This window comes from Chionomys nivalis, chromosome 9, assembly GCF_950005125.1.
Source record: "Chionomys nivalis chromosome 9, mChiNiv1.1, whole genome shotgun sequence".
Lineage (NCBI taxonomy): Eukaryota > Metazoa > Chordata > Mammalia > Rodentia > Cricetidae > Chionomys > Chionomys nivalis.
Genome location: NC_080094.1, coordinates 80863974 through 80891309, shown reverse-complemented (window position 1 = coordinate 80891309; position 27336 = coordinate 80863974). Strand labels below are relative to the sequence as shown.

Sequence of the window (27336 nt, the reverse complement as noted above, 5' to 3'; positions counted from 1 at the left end):
AGAAGGGCACTAGTTCCATCTGTGGGCTTTTGGTTCCTGGCACCCAGAAGAAAAGGTAGCCGTCTCTCCACGGAGTAGCCTTGAGACACTGCCCCAGAACTGCTCTCCGGGCACCTGGGAGCTTCCCTCTGTGGTCTCTGTTCTCTTGTGTTGGTCCACTCCATGTGTCCGCCCCAGCAGGGCTTTCTCACATGACGTTCAGGATAGTGGGTGCACAGGGAGACCCAGAGGTCATTCTGTTCCTCTTCTCACCTCCAGGTCAGGGACTGGCCAGTCACAGGGATTCAACTCAGGGACATATTTTTTTCTCAGGAGCCAGAGCTGAAGGGAGGGGCAGAAGCTAGAGCTGCAGGCTAGGGCTCCAGAGATGCCCTCTAAAATCCTAGCTATTGTGGGGGCAGGGACAGTTCTCTGGGTCCAGTTAACTCTAATAAGGATGTAACCTCATGTCATGAGCCTCATGTCCCAAACCTCCCCTTTGTGTGCCAGGAGAATTCCCAGGAAGGAAGCCTATGACCTCCCCCTGCAGGCTCCACACTGTCAGATCTCTTGTGTAACATTTATTCCCAGAAAAGGCACTTATATGACTGTCCCCTGCCTAACCATCAGTGTGTGAGTCTACCAGGCCTCAGGCCCCAGGCACTGGGCCCCATGAGAAAAAACTCCCTTGCCTAAGCATCAGTCCAAATGATCAGTCACAGTCCTGCAGGAAGGTAGCATGATCAATTTCCAAAACCTGTTTTACTGTGTGCGTGTACATGCATACATGTGTTTGTATGATGTGTATGTGACAATGCACATGCCACAGCATGTGCGCAGAGGTCAGATGTTTTGCATACATGCATGTGTGCATGTCTGTGTACAGGCGCTCATGTTGTGTGTTCCCCGGAGTTGATGTTATATGCTTTTTTTTTTTTTTTTTTTTTTTTTTTTGGTTTTTTTAAGACAAGGTTTCTCTGTAGCTTTGGAGCCTGTACCAGAACAAGCTCTTGTAGACCAGGCTGGTCTCGAACTCATAGAGATTCGACTTCCTTTGCCTCCCAAGTGCTGGGATTGAAGGTGTGAGCCACCACTACCTGGCGTCATATGCCTTCTTAATGTCTCCCCACTCTATTGATTGAGGCAGGGTCTCTTGCCAAACCTGGAGCTCTCCCAGTTCCAGTTAGTTCAACTAGCTAGCCTGCCTGGGAAATCTGCTATCACAGACTATAGTCCTGCCTACCCAGCTTTTGCATTTATGGGTTCTGGGGACCAGAACTTGGGTCCTTACGCCTGTGAAGCAAGGGCTTTAGCCAACTAACCACCTCCCTTGTGAGATTTCCTTGAAGGGAAGTATCAGACAGTCTTTTCTAGACGTCAGAAAATTAAATAGTGTGGCTTTGCCATGGGTTTAGCAGAGACTTCCCCCTTCCCATCCAAGAAAGAAAAGGTCGTCCCCACAGGGCCTGTTTGCCAGTGATTCTTTGCCATAGGACAACCACACTTGAGAAAGGAAGCTGGGCACAAGAGAGAGAAGCAGTCTCTTTCTAGACTAATATGACTCCTCCAACGGCTGGAAAGGTAGCTCCACCAGAGCCTGGCACTTCCACAGGTATTTAAAGACAGACGCAGGGCACGGAGACTGCTGAGATACCTCTCTTGCCCGAGGAAGCTGCCGGGAATATATACATATATCAAAGTATATGTAATGAAAGGAATGGACTTCAATGCCCGGCTTTTCGGACAGTTTCAAACTTTCCAGAAATTTGCAGCGGTCACAGTGTTTCACCTGCGAGAGGACCCGCTCTACAGATATGAAATGAGCTCTGATTGGAGGGGACCCCGGGAGCCACATTGCACAGAGGTTTATGATCCACACATATCCAGGCAATTGGAATGGGAGAAGCTCAGAGAAGAGAAGGTACGGGGAAGGACTGGGAAGTGTGGGTGCTGCTGCAGCTGAGGGGTCTTCCCTTCCTTCTTGCAGCTGTGTGCACTCTATAAATAGGCACACAACCTTTGCTCTCCCAAAGATGCCATTAGAGGCCGAGTGGAGGGCTAGCTTGGGAGCCTCTCTAGTCCCTCTTTTGCCTCTGGTGGAAACAGTCAGCATCTCTAGTATGGGGAGACTAGCTAGGCAGAGCCTCAAGCTGGCCTCTTCAGCACATGACAGCTTCAGCATCCTGGTGCATAGATAGATCAATGTTGACCTGGCAATCTACTTTGTCACCTAGGTCAGGTAACTTGTCTACCACCCTGTGCCTGCCACCACCTTCCTCCCTGAGACAGAAGTCACCATGTTTTCAATTCCCGTCACCTGGAACTTTTCCAGCTTTTTAAGGTAGTCCAGAAGTGCTAGGTGAGTGGGTGGGTGGATGAGGGGCCAGAGGAAGGCAGAAATGTGGATAAACCTGGGCCTGTCCTACTCCCGACCCTTCTCATTCCTTCATGTTGCACAGCACTTAAACTCCCCATCTTGCCACAGTGTCCCTGAGGGGCATCAGGATGCAGGCTTTCTTTTGTTGCAAGAGGAAACACAGCATCTGGGTTGCCAAGTTACTGACGTTTGGGACATATTCAAGGCCACTCCGTTTAGAGGCAGTGAGCAGACAGATCACAAGGTGAGAAGTGGGAAGACATGGGTTCAAGTCGCAGCTTTCACTGGACCCAGCCACACAAGCTGGCACACAGAGCTTGGGTTTTGAGCTGAGCCTTTATTGGCAGGACCTGAGAAACTTACAAGAGAGCAGCGTATAGGATAGACAGAGTCTTTGTGGGCCTTTTAGTCCCCAGTTCAAAGATCTTCAAAGATCTCCTGACCTTTTCAACCCGAAGCAGCCAGCCCTCCTTTTTGTGAACCTGGTGGTCAAGCAGGACACAATGCTCACCTACCTAGAAACCCCCGTGACAACGAGATGGCACTTGTTTCACGTCTGTGCTTTCCATCAGGCTGTGGCTGTGTGTGGTGGAGTGTGTGTGTGCGTGCGTGTGTGTGTGTGTGTTCATGTGTACGTAGAGGTCAGAGATCTTGCTTTTTGAGACAAGGTCTCTCAGTGGGCCGTGTACTCACTGATTTGGCTGGACAACCAAAGGGTTCAGGTACCCACCTTTTATTTATATGTGTGTATATGTGTGTATTTATTTATTTAGTGTGTTTTTGTGTGTATGTGTGTGTGGACACTTGTGCCATAGCACATGCGTGGCCATCAAAATGATTTATGGGAGCTGTTTTTCTCTCCTTTCACTGTCCAGGCTCGGGATTGAACTCAGGTCATTAGATTTGGCAGCAATTGCCTGTGTCTACTAAGCCATCTTGCCAGTCCAGATAATAGAAACCACGCTAAGTTTAGAATCTTTTTCCAGTTCTCAGCTCCGATAGCAGCACACCTTTTGCTCACAAACTGCTGCAGCCTACAGGTACGAAAGTCACTGCTGAAGAACTGCAGTTCCTTTTGGGAGCCATGAAAGACTGGGTGAGATGAGCTTTCACAGGGCTGGCTGAGGTATGTGCGCTCTGGAGTTGGCATCAGCCTTGGACTCTGCTGAGGACGCGGGGACCAGGGATTGGAGGCTGAGGATACTGTGGCATTGGAGGCCACTCACTGCACGCTCCCCAGGCCCTGTGCTAAGCAGTATAGAATGCCTTCTGTGATGACATCCTGGAGAAGGCCAGCTTCCTACTGGCCATCATCTGTCACTTCTTGATAAAGGTTTTCCATTTCGATAAAGGTTCAGACATAGGGAAAAGTTGGCAAGTGTCCTGGGAAATCCCAGATGCCATTCTGCTGATACAAGTTTACACTCGGGGTCCCTGATGGTCAGTGACGCTGGTCCATGCACAGGGCCTAGTCAGTTTTAAACAAGTTACCTGCCCTCTGTGGCCTCATTTCTGAAGTTGTGGAATGGGTAATTTTTACACGGTGTCTGTAAACAGGGAGTAAATAGCAGGTAGCCAAGGGTGCCCGAGGACCATGTCGAGTACACGGCATATTTCCTATTTTCTGGGATGCTCTGTGTTAATTCCTTTTCCCCCTTGATTCTGAGAAGCCCACTCCACCCTCTACACCAGGAAAGAGCCTCCCCCATGGAAAGGAGAGCCCAGAGAATGTCTGTGTGAGGCGGGGCTGCGGCACCTGTCTCTGTTAAAGGGAACCCTGAGAAGGAGCTCACAGGCCAGGGGTGGCAGCTCGGAGCTGTGGGGAAATCCACCAGCCAGACAAGCCTGTGTATTGAGGACGGCTGGCACAAGAGAGACAAATGTTTGCTGCATACCTACTGTGTGCCAGCACAGCTGGGGTCCAAGGGATGCTCAGGGTTTGCAGGGAGGGAGGCGGTCGCAGGGTAAAGTCTAGGCTTCAAGCCTGCCATTGAGATGCTGGTGATCTTCACCAGGTCTCTATTGGGTGCCTCCTTTTGCCCATGGAGAGTCTGAGAGTGTAAAATGAGCTATGAGCTGTAGGGAGGCGCGAGCTCTTCCAGGAAGTGCTGGGGCTTGCCTTGCCCATCCCTGCGCCCCTAGTAAAGATGGCACCTTGGCAGGTGAATAGTAAGACTGGATACCTGAACTGGTAGATCCTCCCACCACTTTAAGGAGTGGGGACCCCAATCTGCTTGCCTTGGGCCCAGAAACACTTTATTGGAACTGCAGTGCCTCTTAGTGGAAAGTGTGTGAAACTGCAGCCTTGGTCTGGGCCTCTGGGAGTTGGACCTCAAATCTTGACACAGAACCAACCCTGAGGGCTAGCAGTTGCCTGGAGACCCCTCCCAAGTGCTGGTTACCCACAGGTTACCTCCACAGTGCCTTTTTGCCCTCCGGGTGGCATAGATTCAGAGAGAGTTGTAGAACTGAAGAAACAATAATTGTTAGCCCTGAGGTTTGTTCGAGGCCCAAGCAGCCACAGGGCCACCTTTGGCCCTTCATGCCTGCTTTTTGCCTGGTTTCTCTGAGTTCCTTCTAGAAAGGTATTTTCTACCGCCCTTGGGGTAACCATCCCACACAGGGAATGGGAGCCCTGCCCCTGCAGGGGACCCGGAGCTAACACAGCAGGAAGGAGCTCTGGGGTTCTTTGCACACACTGCACACTCATGGCACTAATTTAAGGGGTGTATTCTGAGCACACTTAGATTCTGTTCTGTATAACCTACTGTCAAGTGTTTAAGATTTTAGGGGTGTATTCTGAGCACACCTATCGGCTTAGATTCTGTTCTATATAACTGTCAAGTGTTTAAGATTTTAGGGGTGTATTCTGAGCACACCTATTGGCTTAGATTCTTTTCTGTATAACTAACAGTCAAGTGTTTAAGACCTCAGTCCAACCTTGGGGTCAGAGAAGGAGAGTGACCTTTGGCAGAGCCTGAGAAGCCCAACAGAAGCAGCATAGAAAACAGATTTCTCTAAGTAGCCATTAGAGCTGAGATGAAGCCAAGGTCTTGTTTTCGTCCGGCACCATAGAAATGATTTTAAAATGGCCCCTGTTGGCCCTGAAGGGGGAGGACACAGCCAGTGGCTGAGGACACAGGCCCACTTCTGGAAGGCAGTTTAACTGTGTTTCCCAGAGGCCTGGAGATGCATCTATGACAGGATCGTGACATCTTTATTCTTGGAGCTGTTTTAAGGTAATCACTGAATGAAAAGAGACTGAAATTCCAGATGCCATCTCAACCATGCCACCATCTCTCCCAGGCAGAGCTGTGGCCAGCAGCAGAGAGCATCTTCTTTGTGACAGGGTTGGGGCCCAGTACAGTCGGGGAAGAGACACAGGGCAGGCAGAGTGAGGCCGTAAAGTTCTTACAGAACGGTGTGCTCATGTGCACATTCTATAGAGAAACTAGGATACAGTGATAAGGACAAAGATCCACAGATTTCACAGAGAAAGACAGATGTGCAGGAGACAGCAGCACTCAGATAGGTGCTGGGCAGGAGGGTGGCTGCAGAGGCAGGAAGCCCAAGGCATAGGGGTGTGTGTGGAAGTGGTCATGTGAGGAGCTGGCCAGGTGAAAGTGGGTGAAGCAAGAGGGGGTGAGCTAGTTCACAGATCCTTAAAAGCCCTGGTGAGGTTGGCCACTTTAGCAGAATGAAAAGAAAATACGATGCCCTGTCACATTTGAATGTCAAATGCAGAAGCAATCATTCTGTGGTGTGTTTCTCTGTTAGGATTTTTAAAACAGGGTGTCTCTACATATCCCTGACTATCTTGGAACTCACTGTGTAGACCAGGTTGGTCTAGAACTCAGAAATCTACCTGTCTCTGCCTCCCAAGTGCTGGGATTAAAAGCGTGTGCCACCACCTCCCAGCTTCTGGTGTTCTTAATAGTGTGTGTTTGCATGTGTGTGCATGTGTATTTGTGTGTGCTGGTGCACATCAATGTGGAAAGCAGAAGTTGTTATCAAGTGAGTGTGTTCTTTGGTTGTTCTCTACATTATTTCTTGAGACGGCGTCTCTCATTGAACCTGGAGGTCACTCATTGGCTAGGCTAGCTGGCCAGTGAGCCCCAGAGATCCTCCTGCCTCTGCCTTCCCAGAGTTGGGACTACAGGTCTGTGCTATTGCCCCTGTTTTTATGTGGGTGCTGGGGATCAAACTCAGGTCCTCCTGCTTGCACAGCAAGCACCTTCCTAGCTGAGTCATCTCCCCAGGCCCTGGTGTTCACTGTTGATATAGACGTACTGTTTAAAGGAGCATCGTGTTCTGTATTTGACATCTGAATGAGGCTCCTGGGAGCTAGAGGGATCCTCTCTTGGGGTGCAGCAATATGGGTGCCTGTGTCTTAGACATGCTCTGGCTGTATTCAAGGATTTTAAGGCTGTAGGCCAAGAGTCTCCTGAGATCTATTAGACTTGAGCGCTGGGCATCATTAGTCACCGGAGGCATCAGCCTGGAGTGAGTTCATCAGGACCCAGCTGGAAAGACATCGCACATGACAGGGGCGGTTCTCTGAAGCTGCTCTCTCCCACCCACTCTGGTCAGGCCTCTCACTTCCCATCAGTCCACAGCGGTGTCAGCTCCTGTCAGCACAGGCTTTACTGGGAATTCCAGTCTCTGCTTCAGATAAGAGTTTTACCTGAGCCCACTGAACAATTACAGTGGTACTTCAAGCCAGACAGAACAAAACAGACCAACCAAGGTGAAAAAGTACACACACTTAAATTCCTACTTCTGGAATGCTTTAGTGTTTTCTAATGGTAGCCACTCCATGCTGGCCCCACTTTTTATCAGCCCAGAGCTTCCGAGTGATGCGCGTCTTTCCACCTGCCAAAGCCCTGTTCTGAAACAGGTTTCAGTCATTCATGAATATTCATGAGTATCAGGTGTTCACTGCACAATTAATGTGTCCCCAGTGCAATAGTAAGCATTGGGTGGGAGAGGTGAGGAAAGGACCCTGCTTTCTGAGGGGGAGGGGGACAAGGGGAACAAAGGACAAATGAGCAAACAGATAAATGCACAACACTTCATGCTGAATGCCAACAAAGAGGCCATACAGAACGCATAGCATCCACATGAGCAAGAATGCCCTTTGTGCTGGCTACTGACCAACCTCGGCTTGCTTCCATACCGAAGACAATAGCCTGGTGGACTTTGTCTCTTGTTCCTTCCTTGTGTTCGATGTCATTTTGTGTTTACTCCTTAGTTACACATTTCACACCATAAAAATAACAGAGTGTGGAATAAAGTTTGTTATAAATTTTAATGCATCCCCATACAGATTTATGCACCCATTGCCCCGTCACAAGGCATAATCATAGAGTTCTAAGAGAGTCTCTCACACCAATGAGATCTCTTCAACAATAACCCACTCCACACCTGGACAGCCAACTCTCTGCCCTCTGACCTCCATTTCTCCCTTTTCCAATCTCATATGCTAACTGAGTGAGGTTACACAACGTGTGCTTTCTCAAGGTGGTTCTTTTACACACTGTACTGTGATTCTGAGACTCCCCTGTACTGTGTGTCGGGGGTTCATTTCATTTCTGAACGTCAGTCTAATGGCCTTGCGTCACTCAGCTTGCTGTGACGGTGACAGAGTGCTTGTGATAATAGTTTAAAAGAAAAAAGGTTCTGCTGTTTTGGAGTTTCTAACCCAACACCTTTCTAGCACTTTTATTTATCTCTTGTCAAAGAGAGATTTATGGCCGGGCGGTGGTGGCTCACACCTTTTACCCCAGCACTCAGGAGACAGAGGCAGGCAGATCTCTGTGAGTTCAAGTCCAGCCTGGTCTACAAAGAGAGTTCCAGGACAGCCAAGGCTGTTACATAGAGAAACCCTGTATCAAAAAACTGTGAAGGAGACGTGGATTTACTTGCTAGGGATGAGCATCATTCTACGTGCTAAAATGTTATTCTATAGTATGAATTTGTACCACAGTTAGTTGTGTTGCGTTGGGTCTGTGATGATGTTCATCACAGCAGATTCAAGGATTATCCCCAGCATCTAAGACCCACCCAAACATTCTATAGACCCCAGCTCCAGAAACTTCTGTCACCGTCCAGCACTGTCAAGACGAGGACCAAGCCTCTGACACACACAAGCCTTTGGGGACAGTCAGAGCCAAGCACAGCACCAGTGTTTGCTCTCCTGTTTGGGACTCTGCCTCTGACTAATGAGTCTTCAATTCTTTAGGGCATTTGCTGAGCCGAGGGCTTGCTGGGGCCAGGGCTGAATGTAGGTTTCATCACATAAGAAACTGCTGATGCAGTCACAGTCACTGTGACCAGCGCCACACTCCTATTTCTGTATCTCCACTGTGTCCTGGGATCTCACTCCGCTTTTCATATGTGCTCAGTAGTAGCGGTGGCGGCGGCCTGCCTGTCCCCGGGTTTATTGGCTGCCCATGTGTCTTCTTTGTTGAACTGCCTGTTCAAATAAACCGCCACTTTAAAAAAGTACTACTACGAACTAAACTCCACACTCACTCCAGATTTCACCATTTCCCCCTAGTGTCCACATCCTAGGAAACTCAGCCCACTTTGATGGCCTGCCCCCTCCACCTCCTCTGGTCTGTGCTTCTCATTCCTTGCTAGGCTCTCAGGCTGGAGAGTGCTCAGAATGGGTGCCCTGTCCCCAGCCAGCCTGAGCATTCCGGTACACTCTCCTCTCTGGGCTCCCAGCCTCTGGAGTGGTACTCAGAAGCACTCTCTGTGCTTTTGCTGACACATCGCCTGGGTCCTTCTTCCCCTTTGGCATTATCTTACCAAGCTGCCTGCTAAACTAAAGACCTCTGGGCAGAACCCAGGGGCAGATGAGGTGGGGTGAGGATTTCTGCAATCAATGGCTAACCTTTAGCCTCTGCCCCAGCCCCCCAGGACTGTTTGGACAGCGGTGGGTTTAGTCAGTGCCCTTTAAATAGCATGAAAGGGCCCCATGCTGGCCTGTTTTGTTTAAGGAGATTACATCGGTGCTGTGCACTCCGCCACAGGGTGTGTGGGGCCAGCTTACCCAGGAACAGAGTGAGCGGCATGTCCCCCACAAAGCAGATGTTTGGAGGGAAAATAGATGTAATCAAAACCATAGAGGATAAAATTACTCAGACCCTGTAGCCGTATATTCCATATATACTGCCTATGCCCAGCCACACACGTGCACACATCTACCCACAACCACACTCACCTATCCATTCTGACACACAACTATACACACGTCTGCATACTCACAAACCTCCCTCCAGGCAAGTGGGAACATATCCCCCACACCATCCCAGCTGCAGGCTGGTGCCCATACCCTGAGGCTCACATCTTCTAACCTAGACAGATGCACAAAGAGGCTCCCAATGTGCTCCCAAAAACAATCATAGTAAAGAAGAAGAAAGCACACACACACAAACACACACACACACCTTTAGAAAGTTCTCAAGAGTTTGGATGACTCTAGATGGAACTGGAGAGAGGCTAAGGGAACGAAGGTGGATTCCCACTTTCTTGGTTCACAAGCTGAAAACTAGTGGCCAACACCAAGTGAGATCAGTTTGGGACAGCTGGTTCCCAGAAGAGGTCTGTGGCCCACCCGGAAGCTTTTGCTTCTGGTTCCCCACCTGTCAAAACGGCCCATGGGAATGATGCTGGTGTCAGATTGCTCAAGAGCCTTTGACACCGCTGAGGGAAGGCCTCCGGGATCAGGTATTAGTTTGGACATCCACTTGTGATAACTCCTTCTCTCCCTTTTATGGGTAGCCTGGGTCTGGTTGTTGGACATGGTGGCACACAGCTTTAATCCCAGCACCCTGGAGGCAAATACAGGTGGATCACTGTGAGTTGGAGGCTAGCTTGATCTACATCGTGAGTTCCAAGCCGTTGGGGGAAGGGTGGATGGACTGAGGAAGACTTAGGTCTGGATGACCCTAGACCCTACTCACTGCCTTGACTCTGGGACACACCCACAAAAAACTCCTTCCCTTCTTTGGAAAGGCAGACATCCAGTCGGTGTGGAATCCATGCAGAGTGTCCCCAAGAGCTGGGGAAAAGGCAGCCCACTGGTGGTGACCTGGATTCAAGCTGGGTTCTGTTGCTGTTCAGCCTACTCCAGTACTGGGGCCACAGGGCAGTGAAGGACCTTGGCAGCTGGGCAAACTGGAGCCCCCATAGGACATTTCTCTTGTGCAATGTGGCAGCCTGAGGCAGAGGCAGCTACTATCTGCTAAGTTGTGGGTGATGGTTTATATCAGCAATTCTCAACCTGTGGGTTGTGACCTCTTTGGGTGGGGGGGGCAGGGTCGAACAACCCTTTCACGGGTCACATATCAGATACCCTGCATATCAGATATTTACATTACAAATCATAATAAGTAGCAAAATTATAGTTATGAAGTGGCAATAAAAATAATTTTATAGTTGAGGGTCACTACAACATGAGACACTTATATTAAAGGGTCACAGCTTCAGGAAAGTTGGGAACCACTGGTTTAGATGCTCGCCCCTCCCTTCTGGTCCTGCTAATTTCCGCCTTCCTGCTTACTGTGTGGAGAGGAACATCCCTTGAGGTCCCTCTTGGCTTTTCTTCTACCTACTATCCCTCGGTCACCTCCAGTCACGTGAGACCTGTCTGCTTTTGCTTAATTCTTCATGTTTGCCCTGATTCATGCCTGGTCCCGTCACCTGCTCAACAGCAACTCAGGTGTGCAGTGGAGCCATGACACAAGGCGTTCACAGTGGCTGTATGGAGAGAGAGCACCGGCGTGTCTCTTGGCCAGGCAGGCCTCATCTTTTCTTCCACAGCCTGTCCTGGCGTTTCTGGGCTCTTCCTCCCTATGCTATGAGCTTCATTCACAGCTAGTTAGCAAACCCCAGATCGTGAGAGCCGAGTGGGGGATAGAGGGCTGGCTCTGGCTGCTGGGTAGGGGGAGCACCTGCAGGCCACCTGAAAGAAGATTTTCTGAGCAGGTGGTCAGAGGCAAGAGTTGTGGGGACAGTGGCCTCCATTAGTCAGGAGTAATCAGACTCACACTGTGGAGGCAGGGACTTTAGACCCATCTCATTGAGGAGGATAGCCAGGATGAGCTAGATTCTGAATACACTAGACCTTATCCAGGCCACTTTCCTAGCTGGCCCCTCTGGATAGTTTGACTGGCTTCACACAGGGCCCTAAGTGTTTCCCTCCTCATCCCTAGACCCCAGCTAATTCACTGCGGATCACAGGGGCCACAGTAGTGGGAGCCGTAGCCATCAAGCTAGACAGATGGCTTACCTCAGATGGAGGAGCCGTGTCCCATGGTCCCGGGGCTGGGTTGAGGAAGGGCCCTGGGAAAACGGACCAGGAACAATGAATCAGATCCCAAGAAGAAAAACATGGGCTGGCTAAGGGCAAATGCCCTGGCTTCTGGGGCCACAGGTAGAGGAGCTTATAGGCAGGTGGCGGGAATCTGCTACCTTGGGTATTCAGGGTATCAGGTTTGTCATTCTGAGAAGGTAGGCATGGCTACAGAATTTGGGAGAATTTTCCTTTATTGTCTAGAATAGGGACCCAGGTTCAGCATTTAAAGCAAGAGAATTAGTGATCAAAAGTGGCTGGTTGACTGGGGTGTCATTTTTACCTGCTGGGAGAGGGAAAATCAGTTTTCTCGAAAGGAGTGAAACTGGGTACAACCAGCACTTGAGGGCAGGCCTCATGTTCAGGAGTAGTTGAGAATGGACTCCATAGTGGTGTGCGCGCGCGCGCGCGCGCGCGCGCGCGCGCGCGCGTGTGTGTGTGTGTGCGTGCGCGCGCGTGTGTGTGTGTGTGTGTGTGCGCGCGTGTGTGTGTGTGTGTGTGTGTGGTGTGTTTTGGTTACAGTTTAGTGGGTTTTCCCCCTTTTTTTCTTTTTGAGTGGTGTTTTATTTTATTTTCTTGGTTATACTGAGTTTTTGTTTTCTGAGAAAGAGCATAAAGTTGGGTGGGTAGGGATCGATAGCAGCTCTTGAAGGGCTTGGGGGAGGGGAGGAATAGGATCAAAATATATTTAAAGTTAAAACTGGTTTTCAATAGCAAGAAAAAAGAAAGAAAGAATTGGGGGGATTGAAAGACAATTTAGTGGTTAAGGGTACTTGTTGCTTTTAGAGGACCTGGGTTCAATTCTCAGCACCCACATGATGATTCTCAACCTTCCATAACTCCCAGGCACTTCATATGATACACATTCATATAAAATAAACATTAAAAAATTGGCATTGAGGATTGGAGAGATGGCTTGGTTGGTACAGTGCCTGCCATACCTGCATGAGGTTAGAGCCCAAGAACACCCCTAAAACAGCTGGGCATGCTGGGATGTGTGCTTGTAATCCCAGCACTGAGGAGGCAAACACAGGCAGACCCCTGGAGCTCACTATCCAGCCAGCTAGGGGAACAGCAAGCTCCAGACCAGAGAAGCACCCTGTATCCAAGAACTTGGTAGATGGCTCCTGAGACCAGCATCTGAAGCACGCACGCACACACACACACACCAAAGCGGACAGAACTGGGGCCCAGAGCGGGCACGTCCCTCTGGGGCAGGGGTCTCAGTGCACGCCTTGCTGTTTCCCTACCCCTCATGCACTTGATCCAGTGGGTGTCTGGATGTGGCTAGGGGTAAAACCTACTTCTCATCAGATGATTGGGCACTGCCATCTCTTCTGGCTAGGCCAAGAACTAGCTCCATACCGAGGGGGCCTTGGAGTGCACCTCAGTTCCCTGTCCTCAAGGGCAGGATTCCTGAGTGCTGAGAGGCCTCGGATCTCTTCTCCCTGGAAACAGGTCCCATACCCACGCTTAGAGAGTAGGGTAGTCCCCGGAGCAGGAAGCTGTGTCCTGTGGATAATTAAGGAGTATTCTTTTTTCTTTCCAGCCTGTTTTTCCTTCGTCTAAATGAGAAGTTGGGCTGTTTTCTATGTAGCTGCCCTCAACTAGCCCCCTTTCCCATGGGGTGATCCCAGCTTCAGACTGGATGCCTGGAGATACTACCAGGCTCCATGGGGCCAGGATAGGGGCCAGGATAGGCCTGGGGAGCAGGGCTAGGCCAGCAGGGGTGGTGGCCTTCTTCCCTGGCCTGGCTGCCAGGAAGTTGCACAAGAGGAATGTTTATTTTTGGTGAGCTGGGTGGGATTTCTTTCCTTTAAAAAAAAAAAAAGAAAGAAAGAAAGAAAGAAAGACCCAAAACATAAAACTTATTTGTCTACCAGGAAGATAAATATCTTTGCTGGAAGCCCTTGGCCCAGCTGCCAGCTGCAACTCACAGAGTGATGTCGCTGAAGCTGTGGCCCACTGTGTGAGCTGGGCTCACATGGCTGTCATCTGTGACGCCTCTGGTGGATCAGCCGCGTCTGTGGCATGATGCTACGAGTGGCCCCCTTCAGGAGCTTCTTTCAGGCCTATTCTGGGCACTCCCCTCTCCTTTGTCTCTTCAGTACCACAGAGCTGGAAGGAGACTGACAGAAGCAGACAGGTCCTCCCACCTTCCCTCATGTGCACAGGGAGGCTGGTAAACCTGGAATGTCAGCCCCCCATCCCCAGTCTGGATGGCATCAGAAGATCAAGGATAGAAGCATCATTGTGACCTAAAAGGCAAATTGCATAATTTCCAGAAGAAGAAACAGAGCGTCAGAATGGGTGGTGCTTGGGGCAAATGGGCAGAACTTGACTGTACTTAAGGATTTTCTACAATCTGCTTCCACATTTGTTTAACTGTTCTCTCATTGAATCTGTCTCCTTCTCTCAGAGTCTCAGATAAGGAATTTGGCAAAAAGGGAGAGGGGGGCTCCGCACATCTGGAGACATGTCTTGATCCCAGCCTATGGTGTTTTATACATATGTCTGAACCCCAGGGACTTTTTCCGTGGAGGCCTTGTCCTGGGTCATACTCCTCTAAGGCTAGCAGGCCCTGTAAGTCTGCAAGGCCAGACCAGAGGCTTCTGCCTTCTCCGTTTCTCACAACCCATAAGGAATATCCCATGAGTATCTTCATTCACCCCCAAGTTACAGAGGGGAAACTAAACCACAAAGGGGTTCATTAAGGAATATGGAACCGTCAAAGTAGAGGTGTGGCAGACACACCCTGGTGCCTTGCCCTAGAGCACAGGCTCGGAGCCCTCTGCAGCAGTGAGGCAAGACTGTCTGCCCAGATGGACCGACAACTCCCACCCTCCTAGCCTGGTCTCCACCTCTCCACTCTTGGCCTGCATGATTTGACTGGGTTTCTTGTAGCTCTGAGCTTCCAGGAATCTACCGTGGGGTCCCCATTCTGTCAGCAAGTAGCAGTAAGGGCCTAGGCTGTGAGCCGTGTTTATGATGATTCCTTGTGGCCCCAAAGAGGTGAGGGCCTGAACAGCTGTGGTAGGCAGCGGCAGCTGTGGCTAGTGAAAGGGACCCCAGCAAGAGCATCCATGCCTCAGTGAAACCCATCTGCTAAAAGCCCCTCCATGGGCAGTGAGACCAGTGTTACTAGTGGAGTGGAAGGTGAGGGTGACCCTCTCAACACTGAACTCCGGAGACAGTCTCTAAGGCTCCTCTACTGAACTCCATGGGGACCACACTATGTGCCTCAATGCTGGTCTTTCTCTCTCCCACCAAGTCCAGTGTGGTTGAACGAGTTTTCTCCTCTCTCAGTATTGTGTTAACTAGTCATTGGGTCCATTGGTTGTAGGGGAGGAGTCTCACATGCACAGAGTAAGGAGAAAGTCCCAAAGGTCAGACAGGCAAACCCGAGAGTGGTGCCAGAAGGGACCCACTTAAGGATGATGCCACAGAGGGTGAGAGAAGGGGGGTACTTGCCCAAAGTCACCCAGCATGTTGATGAAAAGCTAGGATATGAAATTTGACTCTCTTGAGATGGTACTCAGTGTGCCTCTGCAAGGGGAAAGTGTTCTCCACTCTCCCTGGCTGTATTCAAGCGTCTAACCTTTCTTTCTCTTCCTCAGCCAAAGAGAGCAACCTTGGTGAGCCAGAGTTGCCCCCTGACTCTGAACCCGTGGGCATGGACAACAGCTACCTCAATGTGAAGGAGACAGGGGCCAAGGGGCCCCAGGACCGGGCTAGTGCTGACATCCCAAGCCCCCTGGAAAAGACCGACTCTGAGAACAACAAAGGCAAGAAGCGGCGGAATCGCACCACCTTCACCAGCTACCAGCTGGAGGAGCTGGAGAAAGTCTTCCAGAAGACACACTACCCCGATGTGTATGCGCGTGAGCAGCTGGCTATGAGGACGGATCTCACTGAGGCCCGTGTGCAGGTCAGCCAGAGTGACAGGCAGGGACCCACGGAGCCTCCCAGCCTTGGGCTTCAGATGCAACTGGGAGCTACTGACTACTGTGGGCTATGCCAGGTTTTCCTTACCCCGGAAGGGCTTGCCAGGCCAAGAGAGGATCTGGCCACCCCGATGCCCCCTTCCCAGGTCATAGTAGATCTGCTCAGCCACTATATTCAGCTCTTTAGGGTAGGGTCAAGAGAGGGAGGCTCTGTGGAGGAAGGAGAAGGTTGCTACCTGTGAGTCCATGCCTTAATTGAAGGACAAGATGGCGCCATGTCTCTTCTGGAAGGCCTATTTCCCTGAATGGAGATGAACAAGGCACAGACATTCACAGGCCCATAGTAGAAGCAGAGATTAACATCCTGTCCAGGATAGCTGCCTCCTGCATCTTTCAGGACCCAATCAACATGCCTCCTCTGAGGAGACTCTTGGCAATCATGGCCAATACAATGCCTACCATCACCACTACCCAAACCCAATTCAACCCAACTCAGCCAAGTACACCTAACACAGCCCGTACAACTAACTCAGTGTAGCGCAAGCCACCATACGCAGACCAGTTCAACTCCAAGACCACACAACTCAGTACAATGTGGCCCAGTCACTGCACAACACAATTCAGTGCAGAGGAGCACAGACTAGGACAACCTCCCTCAAAACAATACATCTTACTACACAAATATGACAGCCCAGAACAAAGCGATTCAACATGGTGCGACTCAGAACACACAGTTTAACCCAGTAACCCAACCCAACAACACACTACAACCCAATAAAAACAACATAACAACACAACACAGCCCAGGACAACCAACTCAGCACAGCAAACTCACCACACACTCACCAGTTAAACTCAGTACAACCCAACCCAGTGCAACACAACACAGCACAGTAAATACAACACAGCACCTCATGTACAGCTCAGCTCAACCCAATGCAACATAACCCACCCAACCCAACACAGCCCAGTACAACCCAACTCAACACAGTGTAACTCACAATACACAGCTCAGTGCAACCTTGTATAACCCAATCCAACACAAAACATCCCACCCAACCCTATCCAATTCAATATTACTCAACCAATCCAATACAACCAACTCAGCACATACAGCTCAGTTCAACCCAGTTCAGCACAACAAAATTGAACCCAATGCAACACAGTACCAGACAATGAAGTCAGCTCAGTTCACTAAATACAGCCCAAATGAACTCAGTAGAGCTCAGAGTGGCCCACTCAGCACTGATCGACCTAGCTTGACTCTGCTAAACACCACACAATACCACGTAGCCCTTTATAACTCAGCCCAACTCAACGTAACCAAAGCAGATCACTTTCTTCTGCTTGTCCTGCTTCCTCTCCTGGGTAGACTTTATGACTGGTCACGTTATTCTCTTGCCCCTGAACTGAGACATCCTTGATCATCCACATGTGTTGCTTTTGAGATGGGTCTCATGTCACTCAGATTGGCCTTTGTCTTACTATGGAACCACAGCCAGCCTTGAATTACTGGCCACCTTGTCCTGCCTTTCATGCCCTGGGATTATAGATTCAGGCCAGAACTATTTCACTTCTGTGTCCCCACCAATTAGAGTAGGCTGGGTGCTGAGCATCAGGTAAGTTTGTGCAGCTTCACACAAACCAGAGGCCCTGCTTTGCCCAGAGGTGTGCCCCTCTGCAGAAAATCATAGCAAAGAAAGTGAAAACCCAATCTGCCAAAGTACATACTATCCATGCCCCACACTAGCATTCAAATTGCAGTTTAATATGACATCAACTCCACGGTCAGGCTGCTTTCCACTCAAGGCATGGCACGAATGGAGCATGAGAGTTCCTAGCTATCAGGCAGAAACCTGACATTTGAGTAGAGAGGGTTTTTTATTTTAACATATATTTTAATGTGTGTGTGTGTGTTCATGTGTGTTTGGAAGTGGGGGAATATGCATGTACAAGTCTATGTGTGTGTGTGTTGTGTTTGTATTTTCATGTGTGTTTGCAAGTGAGGGAAGATGTGTGTGTGTGTGTGTTTGTGTGTGTGTGTAGCCAGAGGTCAACATTAGTGTTAATGTTTTCCTCAATTGCTCTTGATATCATTTTTTAGAAAACATCTCTTTTTGTCTCTGCACCCTGAGCTTGCTGATTTGGCTAGACTAGGTAACCACTAAGCCCCCTGTCTGCCCCACTTGCCGGTGCTGGAGGATATGGGTGCACACCTCCATACCTGACTCTTTTAAGTGGGGTCTAGGCCTCCGAACCCAGGTCCTCTTGCTTCCATGGCAAGTATTTTACAAACTGAACCATCTCAGCAGTCCCAAAAGAGTATTTCTTCTTAATGGGCATAGCACTGTGGTCTGGGCCCTGGGCAGACTCGTGGACAGTGTTGCTTTTGTTCTACTCATGGTTCTGAGGCATCGGTTGAGTGCCTATCAGCTTCACCAAGTCTCATTTAACACACTGAGGTATCTGCCATTTAACCTGAGTACATAGAAAATGCAAAATGGTTGCCAGGAAACCTGCAGCCCCTTAGACACTGTAGCTGCTAGGGCATGCTGTCGTCTCATGGTTTGTTGAAGAACTGCAGAGGAGCTTGGTTTTGCTGACATGCTATGCCATGAGACCTTCTCATACCCCGTGAGACCTCACCTACCTGAGATTTGAGCTCACAGATGAGTCCGATTCCAGCCTCAGCTCTAGCCCAGGACTGGGGGCAGGGAAGGAGGGGTAGAGAAAGGAGTAACCGGTTGCAAGGCCACAGTGCCAGTAGGTAGCATGTTGGCATGGAGTAAACATGTTTGCTTTCTACTTGTATGTGTACCTGTGTGCATGTGAGCACCACATACATGCACACTGCTCAAATGAATTCGAGTATGCAGAACAGAGTTCAAGGAACATTCAGCAGGAAACAGAGAATGACACAGAGCAAGTGTTTCTGGGTTACTAATATCCACCTAGGACACTGCTTTGTGAACACACACAGACATACACAAGCCTACTTCCAAAACGGTGAGAGTATTTACAATTAGAGATTTATTTTAGCTTAAGAACAGAAACAGTGCCAAGAAGTGAGGTTATTGTGTTAAAACAAGCAAGCAAACAAACAAAACCCCCACCAGCATAAAGTTCATTCTTGTCAAATTCAGCTTTGAACTTCCTGTCAGCCAAGATAGAAAGGGAAACCTTAATTTATTGTCTATCAAATTATTGCAGCTATACAAATACATTACAGATATATAGGAATAGACAGATATATTATACATTATTATACATTATCAAACATATTCCTATCAAACAGGAAGGTTATAGAATTACAGAAAGGTGTTTCAGAAAAGATCCCACCATCTTTTGATGAGGAAGAAAGACCTACATGTGGCAAGTGACTCCCAGAGTTAACAACAACGCAGAACAGCGCTGAGCCTGGAATTCAGGGCTCCCAGCTCTAGGCCAGTGCTCTTCGACTTTAGCTTGCAGTCCCTGGCACAGCCAGACTGTTTGTCTTTTCTCTGTACAAAAGCAGCAGGGTGGGTGGGATCTCCATGTGCGTCAAACCTCTGGGTTGAGCTGAGCCTGGCAGTGCCCTGGGGGTGGGGATGAGTAATGCAGGGGTGTACTAGAACTGCAGTTTTCCTGTCTCTGTGGAGTTTGCTCAGGACACGCACTCTGCTGGTGGCAAACCAGGTGCCTGGTGTGCAGTGACGGCAGGAACAAGGAGGGGGCCGTGAGGGGGTCCCACGATGGTCCTTCATGGGAAGCAGCCGGGGTCTGGCCCTGCTCCAGGGGGCTTCAGGGCCTCTCTCTGCTGTCTGGGATTCCAATCTCCACAGCTGGTGTCTGAAGACAATGAGACTGAGGCCTCCCCGCCTTGGGCCACCCCGCCCTGGCCCCAGATGGGCTGCGGTTAGAGATGCCTCCTCCAAGACAGTCGGTTCCTTGAATGGCCTGGTTCTCGGGAGAGGCCTGTGCTGAGTGGGCCAGGTCCGGGTGGCCCAGGAACGGGGTGGTCCTGGGCGCGACATGCGGAATGGAAGCACAGTGGGGACCTCAGTGAGCTCAGCCCCTCCTGGGGGCTATAGAGACGAGCCCCTCCTGGGGGCTATAGAGATGAGCCTGCGGTTGCACAGCCCCAAGGCACAGAGGCACAGCTGGGGGTCAGAGATGGGAGAACACATCAAGTCTCTGCACAGAGATGCGGATCGGAGCACGGAGGGACCACCAGGTACCGTGCGACCTCCTGGAGGATGTGAGGACATTGAAGGTCAGCCAGGCTAATAGCCTAAGATGACTGGGGGACAGGAAAGGCGGATAGGGACAAAAGACCACCCTGAAAAGGAGGTCCCAGGCAGGCCTGCTCCCACTGATCTGAGTGTCTCCACTCTGCGCCACCTCCTATCTCTATCAAATAAATCTTACCATGACCTTTTTCTACTTCTTTCCCCAAACAATGCTCTTGACTGCCCCTTCCAAGACAATGGGGCTTCCCACCTCCCTTAAGCGCTGTATCCTATCCTTCACCTCACTCCTTCAATTCCTTCAATTCCAGGTCCCTTTGCCAGACACTGGTTTTAGCCCTCCCTGGGTCCTCGGTTTCCCAGCCCTCAGTGACATCACCCACCTCTCTATCCCCACCACAAAAAGGACCTGGAACCCACAGACACAGCAGCAGCAGCTTCTCTTGCCTGGGCCCCACCCCCAAAGATAGGAAGGAGCAGAGCTGTGTATTTTGGTGCCTCTAGTGGCCCCCTCCCCAGAAAAACCTGGGAGGCTGAGGATGGAGCGGAAGGCTGAGCTCAGTCTGCAGGAAATTAAACATGAAATAAAAACAACCTTCTCTGAATGACTCCTCCACCCAGCCCCCAGCCCCCACTGCAGCCACTGATACAGTGGATCCCATTCCACAACGAAGAAGAGCCCCCCACGTGCTCCTTTCTCTCAGTGGGCATCCTGGATCCCAGAGTAAAGGTACTCCTCCCCCAGGCTCAGGGGCAGGGACTGAGACTCTGAGCCTCAGAGAAGGCCGCTCTCCAGGGAGGTCACAGGAAGGATGCGCTGAGTGTATATATGTATGTGCACATATGTGAGTGTACACACATGGCCAGATAGTTGTGTTTGCGTGTAAATGTGTGTATATGTCAGATTAGGAATGGGGAGATGAGCTGGAGAGGAAGTGCGCCCATTTTCCCTTCTCAACTCACGAGATCTACATCCTGGGGATTTTCACCACCTTTCTTCAGCAAGAGAATGAGGTCAGGCGCAACTTGAGTGCTCTAGAAACTCCATGCTGTGTGCTCCCATCTGCTGTTCCCACAAGGCACCACCTGTACCAGGATATCAGCCTAGACCTTAGTTTAATCCCACTCTGAAGATGTGGAAATTGAGGCTCTGGACAGTGCAGGCAAAGATACTCTAGAAGCCCCGCAGGTTGTACCCACTGCCGTAGTTCTGAGGAGTCTGGGTGCTCACAGGCAGGTGGGGAGGCTACTCTGGTCTCCATCCCAGCACCGTTGACTGTCTTGACTAGGGAAGCTTCTGCCCTGCCTGTCAGTATTGTCTTTCCTGCAGTCTGGGCCCAAAGTGAGCAGCCTGGGTACAAATCACCATGGTTCAGACCTGTCCAGCCATTTGTCATTGCAATAGGACACTTTTATAGGCCAACTTCACAATCAAGAACCACACAACTGAGTTACAAAATCAATATATCTTTTAAAGTGTTTTAAGCAAGTTTACACCTCTTGCTAGGCTGCGTTCATAGCTGTCTTGTGGAGCCACAGACTGAGCACACATTGCTGAGGTGTGTCTGTGTCCACCTGAATCTAGAGCCCACAGGAATGTGCAGAATAAGCTGCCGGTATCATCCTCCAAGGAGCAACTGGCCTACCCTCTTCCCACTGCTTCCTCTCCCACGCTCTTTGGGCTCCCTCCCTCTGTTCATAACCAGTTAAGGCTCTTAGAGTAGCAGTCTGCTCCTTGCCCTTGTCTTCATGTCTTGGGTGATTCTCGAACACCCTACCAGAGGCTCCACACTTCCTCTAACTCAGAGACCTCTCTCCTGGCTGAGTACTTGGTCAAGCCAATGGCCCAGCACCTATGCCTCAGTAGGATTTTCAGCAGTCACCCCTACCAACACCTTCCTAGAGGCGGCCCCTGAGCTGGCGTGTGCAGCCCTCCAGCATCTAGTCCCTGTTTTCACATATCTTTTCCTGACTGCTGTCGTTCTAAAAGGCCTCATCCACTAACACTCAAGGGAAGTTCTGAGCAGACTGTTTCTCTCTGACGGATGCAGGAACATGTGTACTCTGGATTTGCATCTATAGGCAGGTCCATGAGGACTTCAGGACTGTGTGAGATTGGCTAAGGGAAGAAATTTCTAGAAAGGTCTTCATAGCTTGATGGGATTCTTCCTGGGGTCTGTGACCCTCAGCAGATTATACACAGCGCTAGGAGGACAGATAACCAATGGCTCGTGCTCATTCTCCTAATTTATGTGTGTGTGTGTGTGTGTGTGTACATGCAACACTTGCTGTTCTGGAATCTGAAGCTTAAGCAGTTAGGCCCCAAATCACACTTATGGTCAATGCAGTGTAGGCAGCCTTCCTAATTCTGACAATTTCGCATGGTTAGTTTTATACCAAAGATTGAAAGGTGGAGGCTGACTCTTTCTCTGTGCTCCTAACATACACATCAGGCTGGTGGAGTTAGGGAGCAATGTTCGCTGCCTGAGAGCAAGACCTGAGACCTGTGACTGCCACTTTGTCCTGTAGGTTTGGTTCCAGAACCGGAGGGCCAAGTGGCGGAAGAGGGAGCGCTTTGGGCAGATGCAGCAGGTCCGGACCCACTTCTCCACGGCCTACGAGCTGCCCCTCCTCACTCGAGCTGAGAACTATGCTCAGGTAAGTCCTCTTGCCCAGCTGTCTCCTGTGACCCCAGTCAGCACTGCTGGTGCAGGGAGGAGGAGGGTTAGGCCCAGCTCTCTGTCCCTGGCGGTGGGAGACCTAGAATGTTGGGGCAGTGTTTTCCTCTGCTGTGATGAGCGTCTGGCAGAGTGCTGGCTGTCACCTGAGGAAGGGAGCGCTGGGTCTCGAGGGCTGTGGCCAGGTTGGAATGCACATGGAAGTCTGGGCCCAAGACAAAGCTTCCTCAGTCTTAGTCTTGCTGCCTTCGTGTGTCTCCAACCCTCTGAGCCCAGCTTCCTTGCTTTTAAACGGGGCGATATAAGTGTTCATTTCAGCTCTTCTATCACACTGTTGTAAGGTCTAGAGTCATGGTTTGGCATTCGGGCATCTGCCTGCTGTCTCCCCTCCTTCCTCCAGCAACTTCCTGTCTGTCCATCAGCCAGAACGAGTGATGTAAGTGATGGATAGATGTCCTCCTGACTGAGTGCACCCTGACACCTCTCTCATGACTTTCCTCTGCTCCTGTGTCCCGCTCCCCTTCTTCCTGGGCACACTCTGCCTCCTGTTCTAAGTCTTGAGACTCTCAGCAGCTAATGGTACCCCTGCTCCCAAGTGTGCCCAGGTGTGATGCTGTCAAACAGCCCCTGTCCATCCCAGCCCTGACCTGGGTTAGCTGCCCAGGATTTGAGAGTCAGAGGGCAACCCTAGAGGTGAGGCTGAGGAACGTAAGGACATCAGCTTCACCTCTGGGCACATTCTGTAATACCTTTCTCTCCCTCTCCCTCTCCCTCTGTCCTCCTAGAGCCAGCCTCTAACTCGCTCTTTGCCCTTGACGGCTGCCATCTGAGCTCGGAGCTAGAGGGAGGAAACAGGAAGAGACTCTGCCTGTCTCTCCCACTGCCCCACAGACTGCAGATCCTAGCACATTTCCAAGAGGGGGTGGTGGTGGTCACGTCGTCCCCTCTCTGGGGCATGCTGAGGCCAGAAATAGAAATGGTCAGCCTGCAGGCAGTTCTTGGGACCAAGAGGACTAAGTTCATGAGGGCCTTGAGGACCCGGTGCCCACCTGGCACTTTTAAAGGCCTCCTTGAGTTCTTTCCAAACCCTTGGGGTGGGCAGGCTGGAGAAGCCTGTCTGAAATAACAGAGAACCTAGAGTTTAGAGACCATAGTCCTCTCTTCAAAGGGGGACCTCTGCACCCCAGACTTACTTCCTCAAAGATGCTTAGAGGACAGAGGAAGGTGAGGCCAGAAGTGGGTGGTGGGAAGAGACAAGGAGTGACAGTCATTTCAGTGGAAGAGAGGTGTGGGGGCTGGGTCACCTTTTCACTGCTAGGCTAGCCGGGAAGGTTCAAGGCACTGACCTAGGTCTATGGAAGCATTCAGAGGCCTGTTCCCCACGTCAATCCCCATATCATCCCAACCTGCAAGTCCAGAGCCTGTGTCCCCAACTGGCCCCTGGGGGAAGCTGGAAACTTAATCCTTGCTACTGAATGTTGAGTATAGATCTACTCTGGGAATTGAAATTCTAAAACATAAATTCACCTCCAAACTCACTGGACATCCTTAATGTTAGACAGCTAAGAATGGTTTCGTTGTAATGATGGACAAGTGAAGAGGGTGAGAGCCTCTCCTAGACCCCTGCCCTCCTAGCTGGCTTGTGACATCTCTCCTTTCACTGTCCCCAGATTCAGAACCCATCCTGGATTGGCAACAATGGTGCTGCCTCGCCAGTGCCGGCCTGTGTGGTCCCCTGTGACCCAGTGCCTGCCTGCATGTCCCCTCATGCTCACCCTCCTGGCTCTGGGGCCAGCAGCGTCTCCGACTTCTTGAGTGTCTCTGGGGCTGGCAGCCACTTGGGCCAGACACATATGGGCAGCCTGTTTGGAGCAACTGGCCTCAGTCCGAGCCTCAATGGCTACGAGATGAACGGCGAGCCAGACCGCAAGACCTCGAGCATTGCTGCACTGCGCATGAAGGCCAAGGAGCACAGCGCAGCCATATCTTGGGCCACATGACAGAGCCCCTCCTGCCAGTCCTGATGCCGTGCTCCTCCCTGGGGCCTTGGCCACATCCCTGCCTTCCAGGCCCTGAGCTTCCCACTTGACTCTCCTCTTAGGAACCTGGCCTGGCCCAGGGGCCTGGCCCTCAGCACTTTCAGCCACCCCAAGTCTGAGGCCCTAGGGACTACTGGGAAGGAGGGGGCGGTAGGCTCTTACCCCTCCCTGGCACTGAGGCTGCAACCCCTGTTCCCTGCCAAAGGCAGTGGAGAAAGCCAGGTGGCTCTGTGAGTAGTTTTGCATCATGTAAGCTGAGGCCCTGTCTCTCTTTGTGTTCCTTCACCCTTCCATTTGACTTGAGTCAAAGTTAGGCTCCCCTCCAGACCTAACAGCTTCAACAGTCCAGCCCCATCTAACCGTCCTTTCTTCTGTGTGGTACCCTGTTCACTGGGTCTATGGCTGTGTGTCTTAAGGAACATACTGCCTTGTAGAGTCAGCTCTGACCGCCTTTGCATCCCAAATGCACACGAAACCCCACCTCCTTTATCCAAGGCATCTGATCGTCCACCCATCCAATGAGCCTTGTGACTGTAGCTTGATTGTCACCTGTGATGGATGTACCTGGGAAAAGTGGGACAAAACGGAAGGACTCTGTTGTTGTCCGTCCGTAAGGATGACCGAGCTCCAAGGAGATACGGGCCTGCCTTTGATCCTGAAACTGGTTCTGGTTGACAGTGTCGGGGTGGGGTGCCAGGAGTGAATGAAGGCAAGGACACACATCTGTCACCTCCACCACACGTGACCATCAGAAGCCAGAGAAGCTCCCAGAATGATGACCACAAGGAGGACCCAGAGGGTAAAACCGGGGTATCACCTGGCATCTTCTATGGTGGGGAGGTCTCTTGGTCAGCACTGGAGCCTCCCAGGGTCCCTCTGGGAGGAGTTGAGATAATTCATCCTCTCCCTCCTGGTCACTCATTGGGTTGTGTCGCGGTCTGGAAGAATTTATACCTTGGAAGACATAAGTTAGAGCGCAGGGCTACGGCTGAGCAGCTCAGGAGCAGAGGACATGTGACCAGCTTGGCCTTTCTATGCTCAGACTAACCATGTCCACCCACCACCCTGCCGCAGCATCACACCTGACGGAGTTCCTACACAGGGTAGATGGCGATCGGTGCCCCTCTAGGTTAAAAGGAGAGCTGCTTTCTAATCGCCCTCCACACCTGTTAGAGATCCTATCCTAACTGCCCCAGGGGCCACGATCTCTGCCTCAACTGGTCTCAGGAAAGGTTCCAATCCAGGCCCACTCTCTCTGGCAGAAAACCCTCCTGAAACCAGTTCCCTATCTGAAGGAAGGGGCTCCCTGTCTACCTGACTTGACCTGGAGCTAGGAATTGGATTTGAAGTGACCCTAGCTGTCACCTGAGCTGGAGCACAGAACCACCCTTGAGGTAGGTCCCTCAAGCAGGTGGCCTTTCCCTGAGGAGACACACTTGCCTTTTCTACCTTCTTCTGCCTTGACTATTGTCCATGAGGCCCACTAGGCTCAGGGTTCTGCTCACTGAATGGCCTCTCTCTTGGAATGAGAACCGAGGACCCCTGCCTTGGATCTGCCCTAGTTCTCTGTGGGTGGGAGGGAACCACAAACCCTTGTTTGTGTCCTCATCTGCTCTGGAATGCAGGCAGAGAAAGCTCTCAGCAGAATGGAGACTCTGGATTGGCCAGATCTCTTGAGAAACAGTAGCCCTGGAATAGATCTTAGAAAGGCAAAGAGGGCTTAGGTATTGAATTTAGTGTTCCTGGTGGCTCGGCTTTGTGTTTCAGATGTCTGGGGAGCAAGGCCTCCAGTTTGGAGTGCACTGAAATAACTCACCCCCTCAGAATCAACCAGAGAAGGAAGTGCGCAAGGGCTGGAGCAATTCCCTGGGGTTCTTCATGGAAGCCGTGATTGGGGAAGGGCAAGTGGGAAAATGTCCCTACCCTAGGTAATCAGTTCACAGAGTGAAGAGCCAGGACAGCGCAGAAAGGAAGGAGAATGGGTTTTTGGTAGATTCTTCTGGGAGTGGCATATAACTTCCTTAGGTTTTATTTCTGGCCAGGCTACTAGACCCAAGTCAGGCAAATTCTAACCCCTAAGCCTCAGAATGGAAAGGTATATAGCAATAGCTGATTGTTTCCCACACAGTCAAGAACTGAGCCTTCCACCATCTCTCCAGATGCGGCAATTTCCACCCAGGCTGCTCTGGAGGGACTTGGTTCCCAGGGCATCTGGAGATGCTCTGAGCCTCCCTCATATCTCACATCTCCTCAGCATCCCAAGTCTCCAGGTGGGCCTTAGGTATGCTCTAAAGTAACAAAGCTTTCATGGCAACCTAGCTTCCCAAAGAGTCAGATCTTCCAAAGGTCCAGATGAAGAGAGAGGACTCTGCCTACTGGGTGGTCACTACTGGACAGAGACCAGCCTTGCCTGGCATCAACCTGGTGTGTCACAGAGAGCGGCTGTGTCTGCCTCAGCTCATTTCTCAAGGAGTCCCTTTAACAGCACAAGGGCCAAGGCTCTGCGACAGAACGCATGTCTCCGGGATTTTTTTAGTTGTTTTAATTTTTCTTGATTCTGCTCTCACAATCATGCCTCCAACTTTGAGAAGCAGGGTGGGTGGGGATTTAGGCAAGGAGGTAGCAAGATCCAGGGGTTCCCCAGTACACACTACAGGGCCCATGGCTGACACAGCTCTGATGCCTCATCTCCCTGATCGGACAGAAAGGATTCCATGGAAACTACCATA

The 27336-nt window shown here is 50.8% G+C and overlaps 1 protein-coding gene across 1 annotated transcript in view; it reads left to right on the top strand.

The window, feature by feature from the left end:
- The window catches only part of Alx4 (ALX homeobox 4), a 36281-nt gene extending 11533 nt beyond the window's left edge, over positions 1–24748 (top strand). Inside the window, exons 2-4 of the mRNA XM_057781197.1 lie at positions 15335–15645; positions 22420–22548; positions 24239–24748. Coding sequence (XP_057637180.1) covers positions 15335–15645; positions 22420–22548; positions 24239–24568 — 770 coding nt within the window. The 3' untranslated portion in view covers positions 24569–24748. The remainder of the gene's footprint in view (positions 1–15334; positions 15646–22419; positions 22549–24238) is intronic.
- Positions 24749–27336: the final 2588 nt, after the last annotated feature.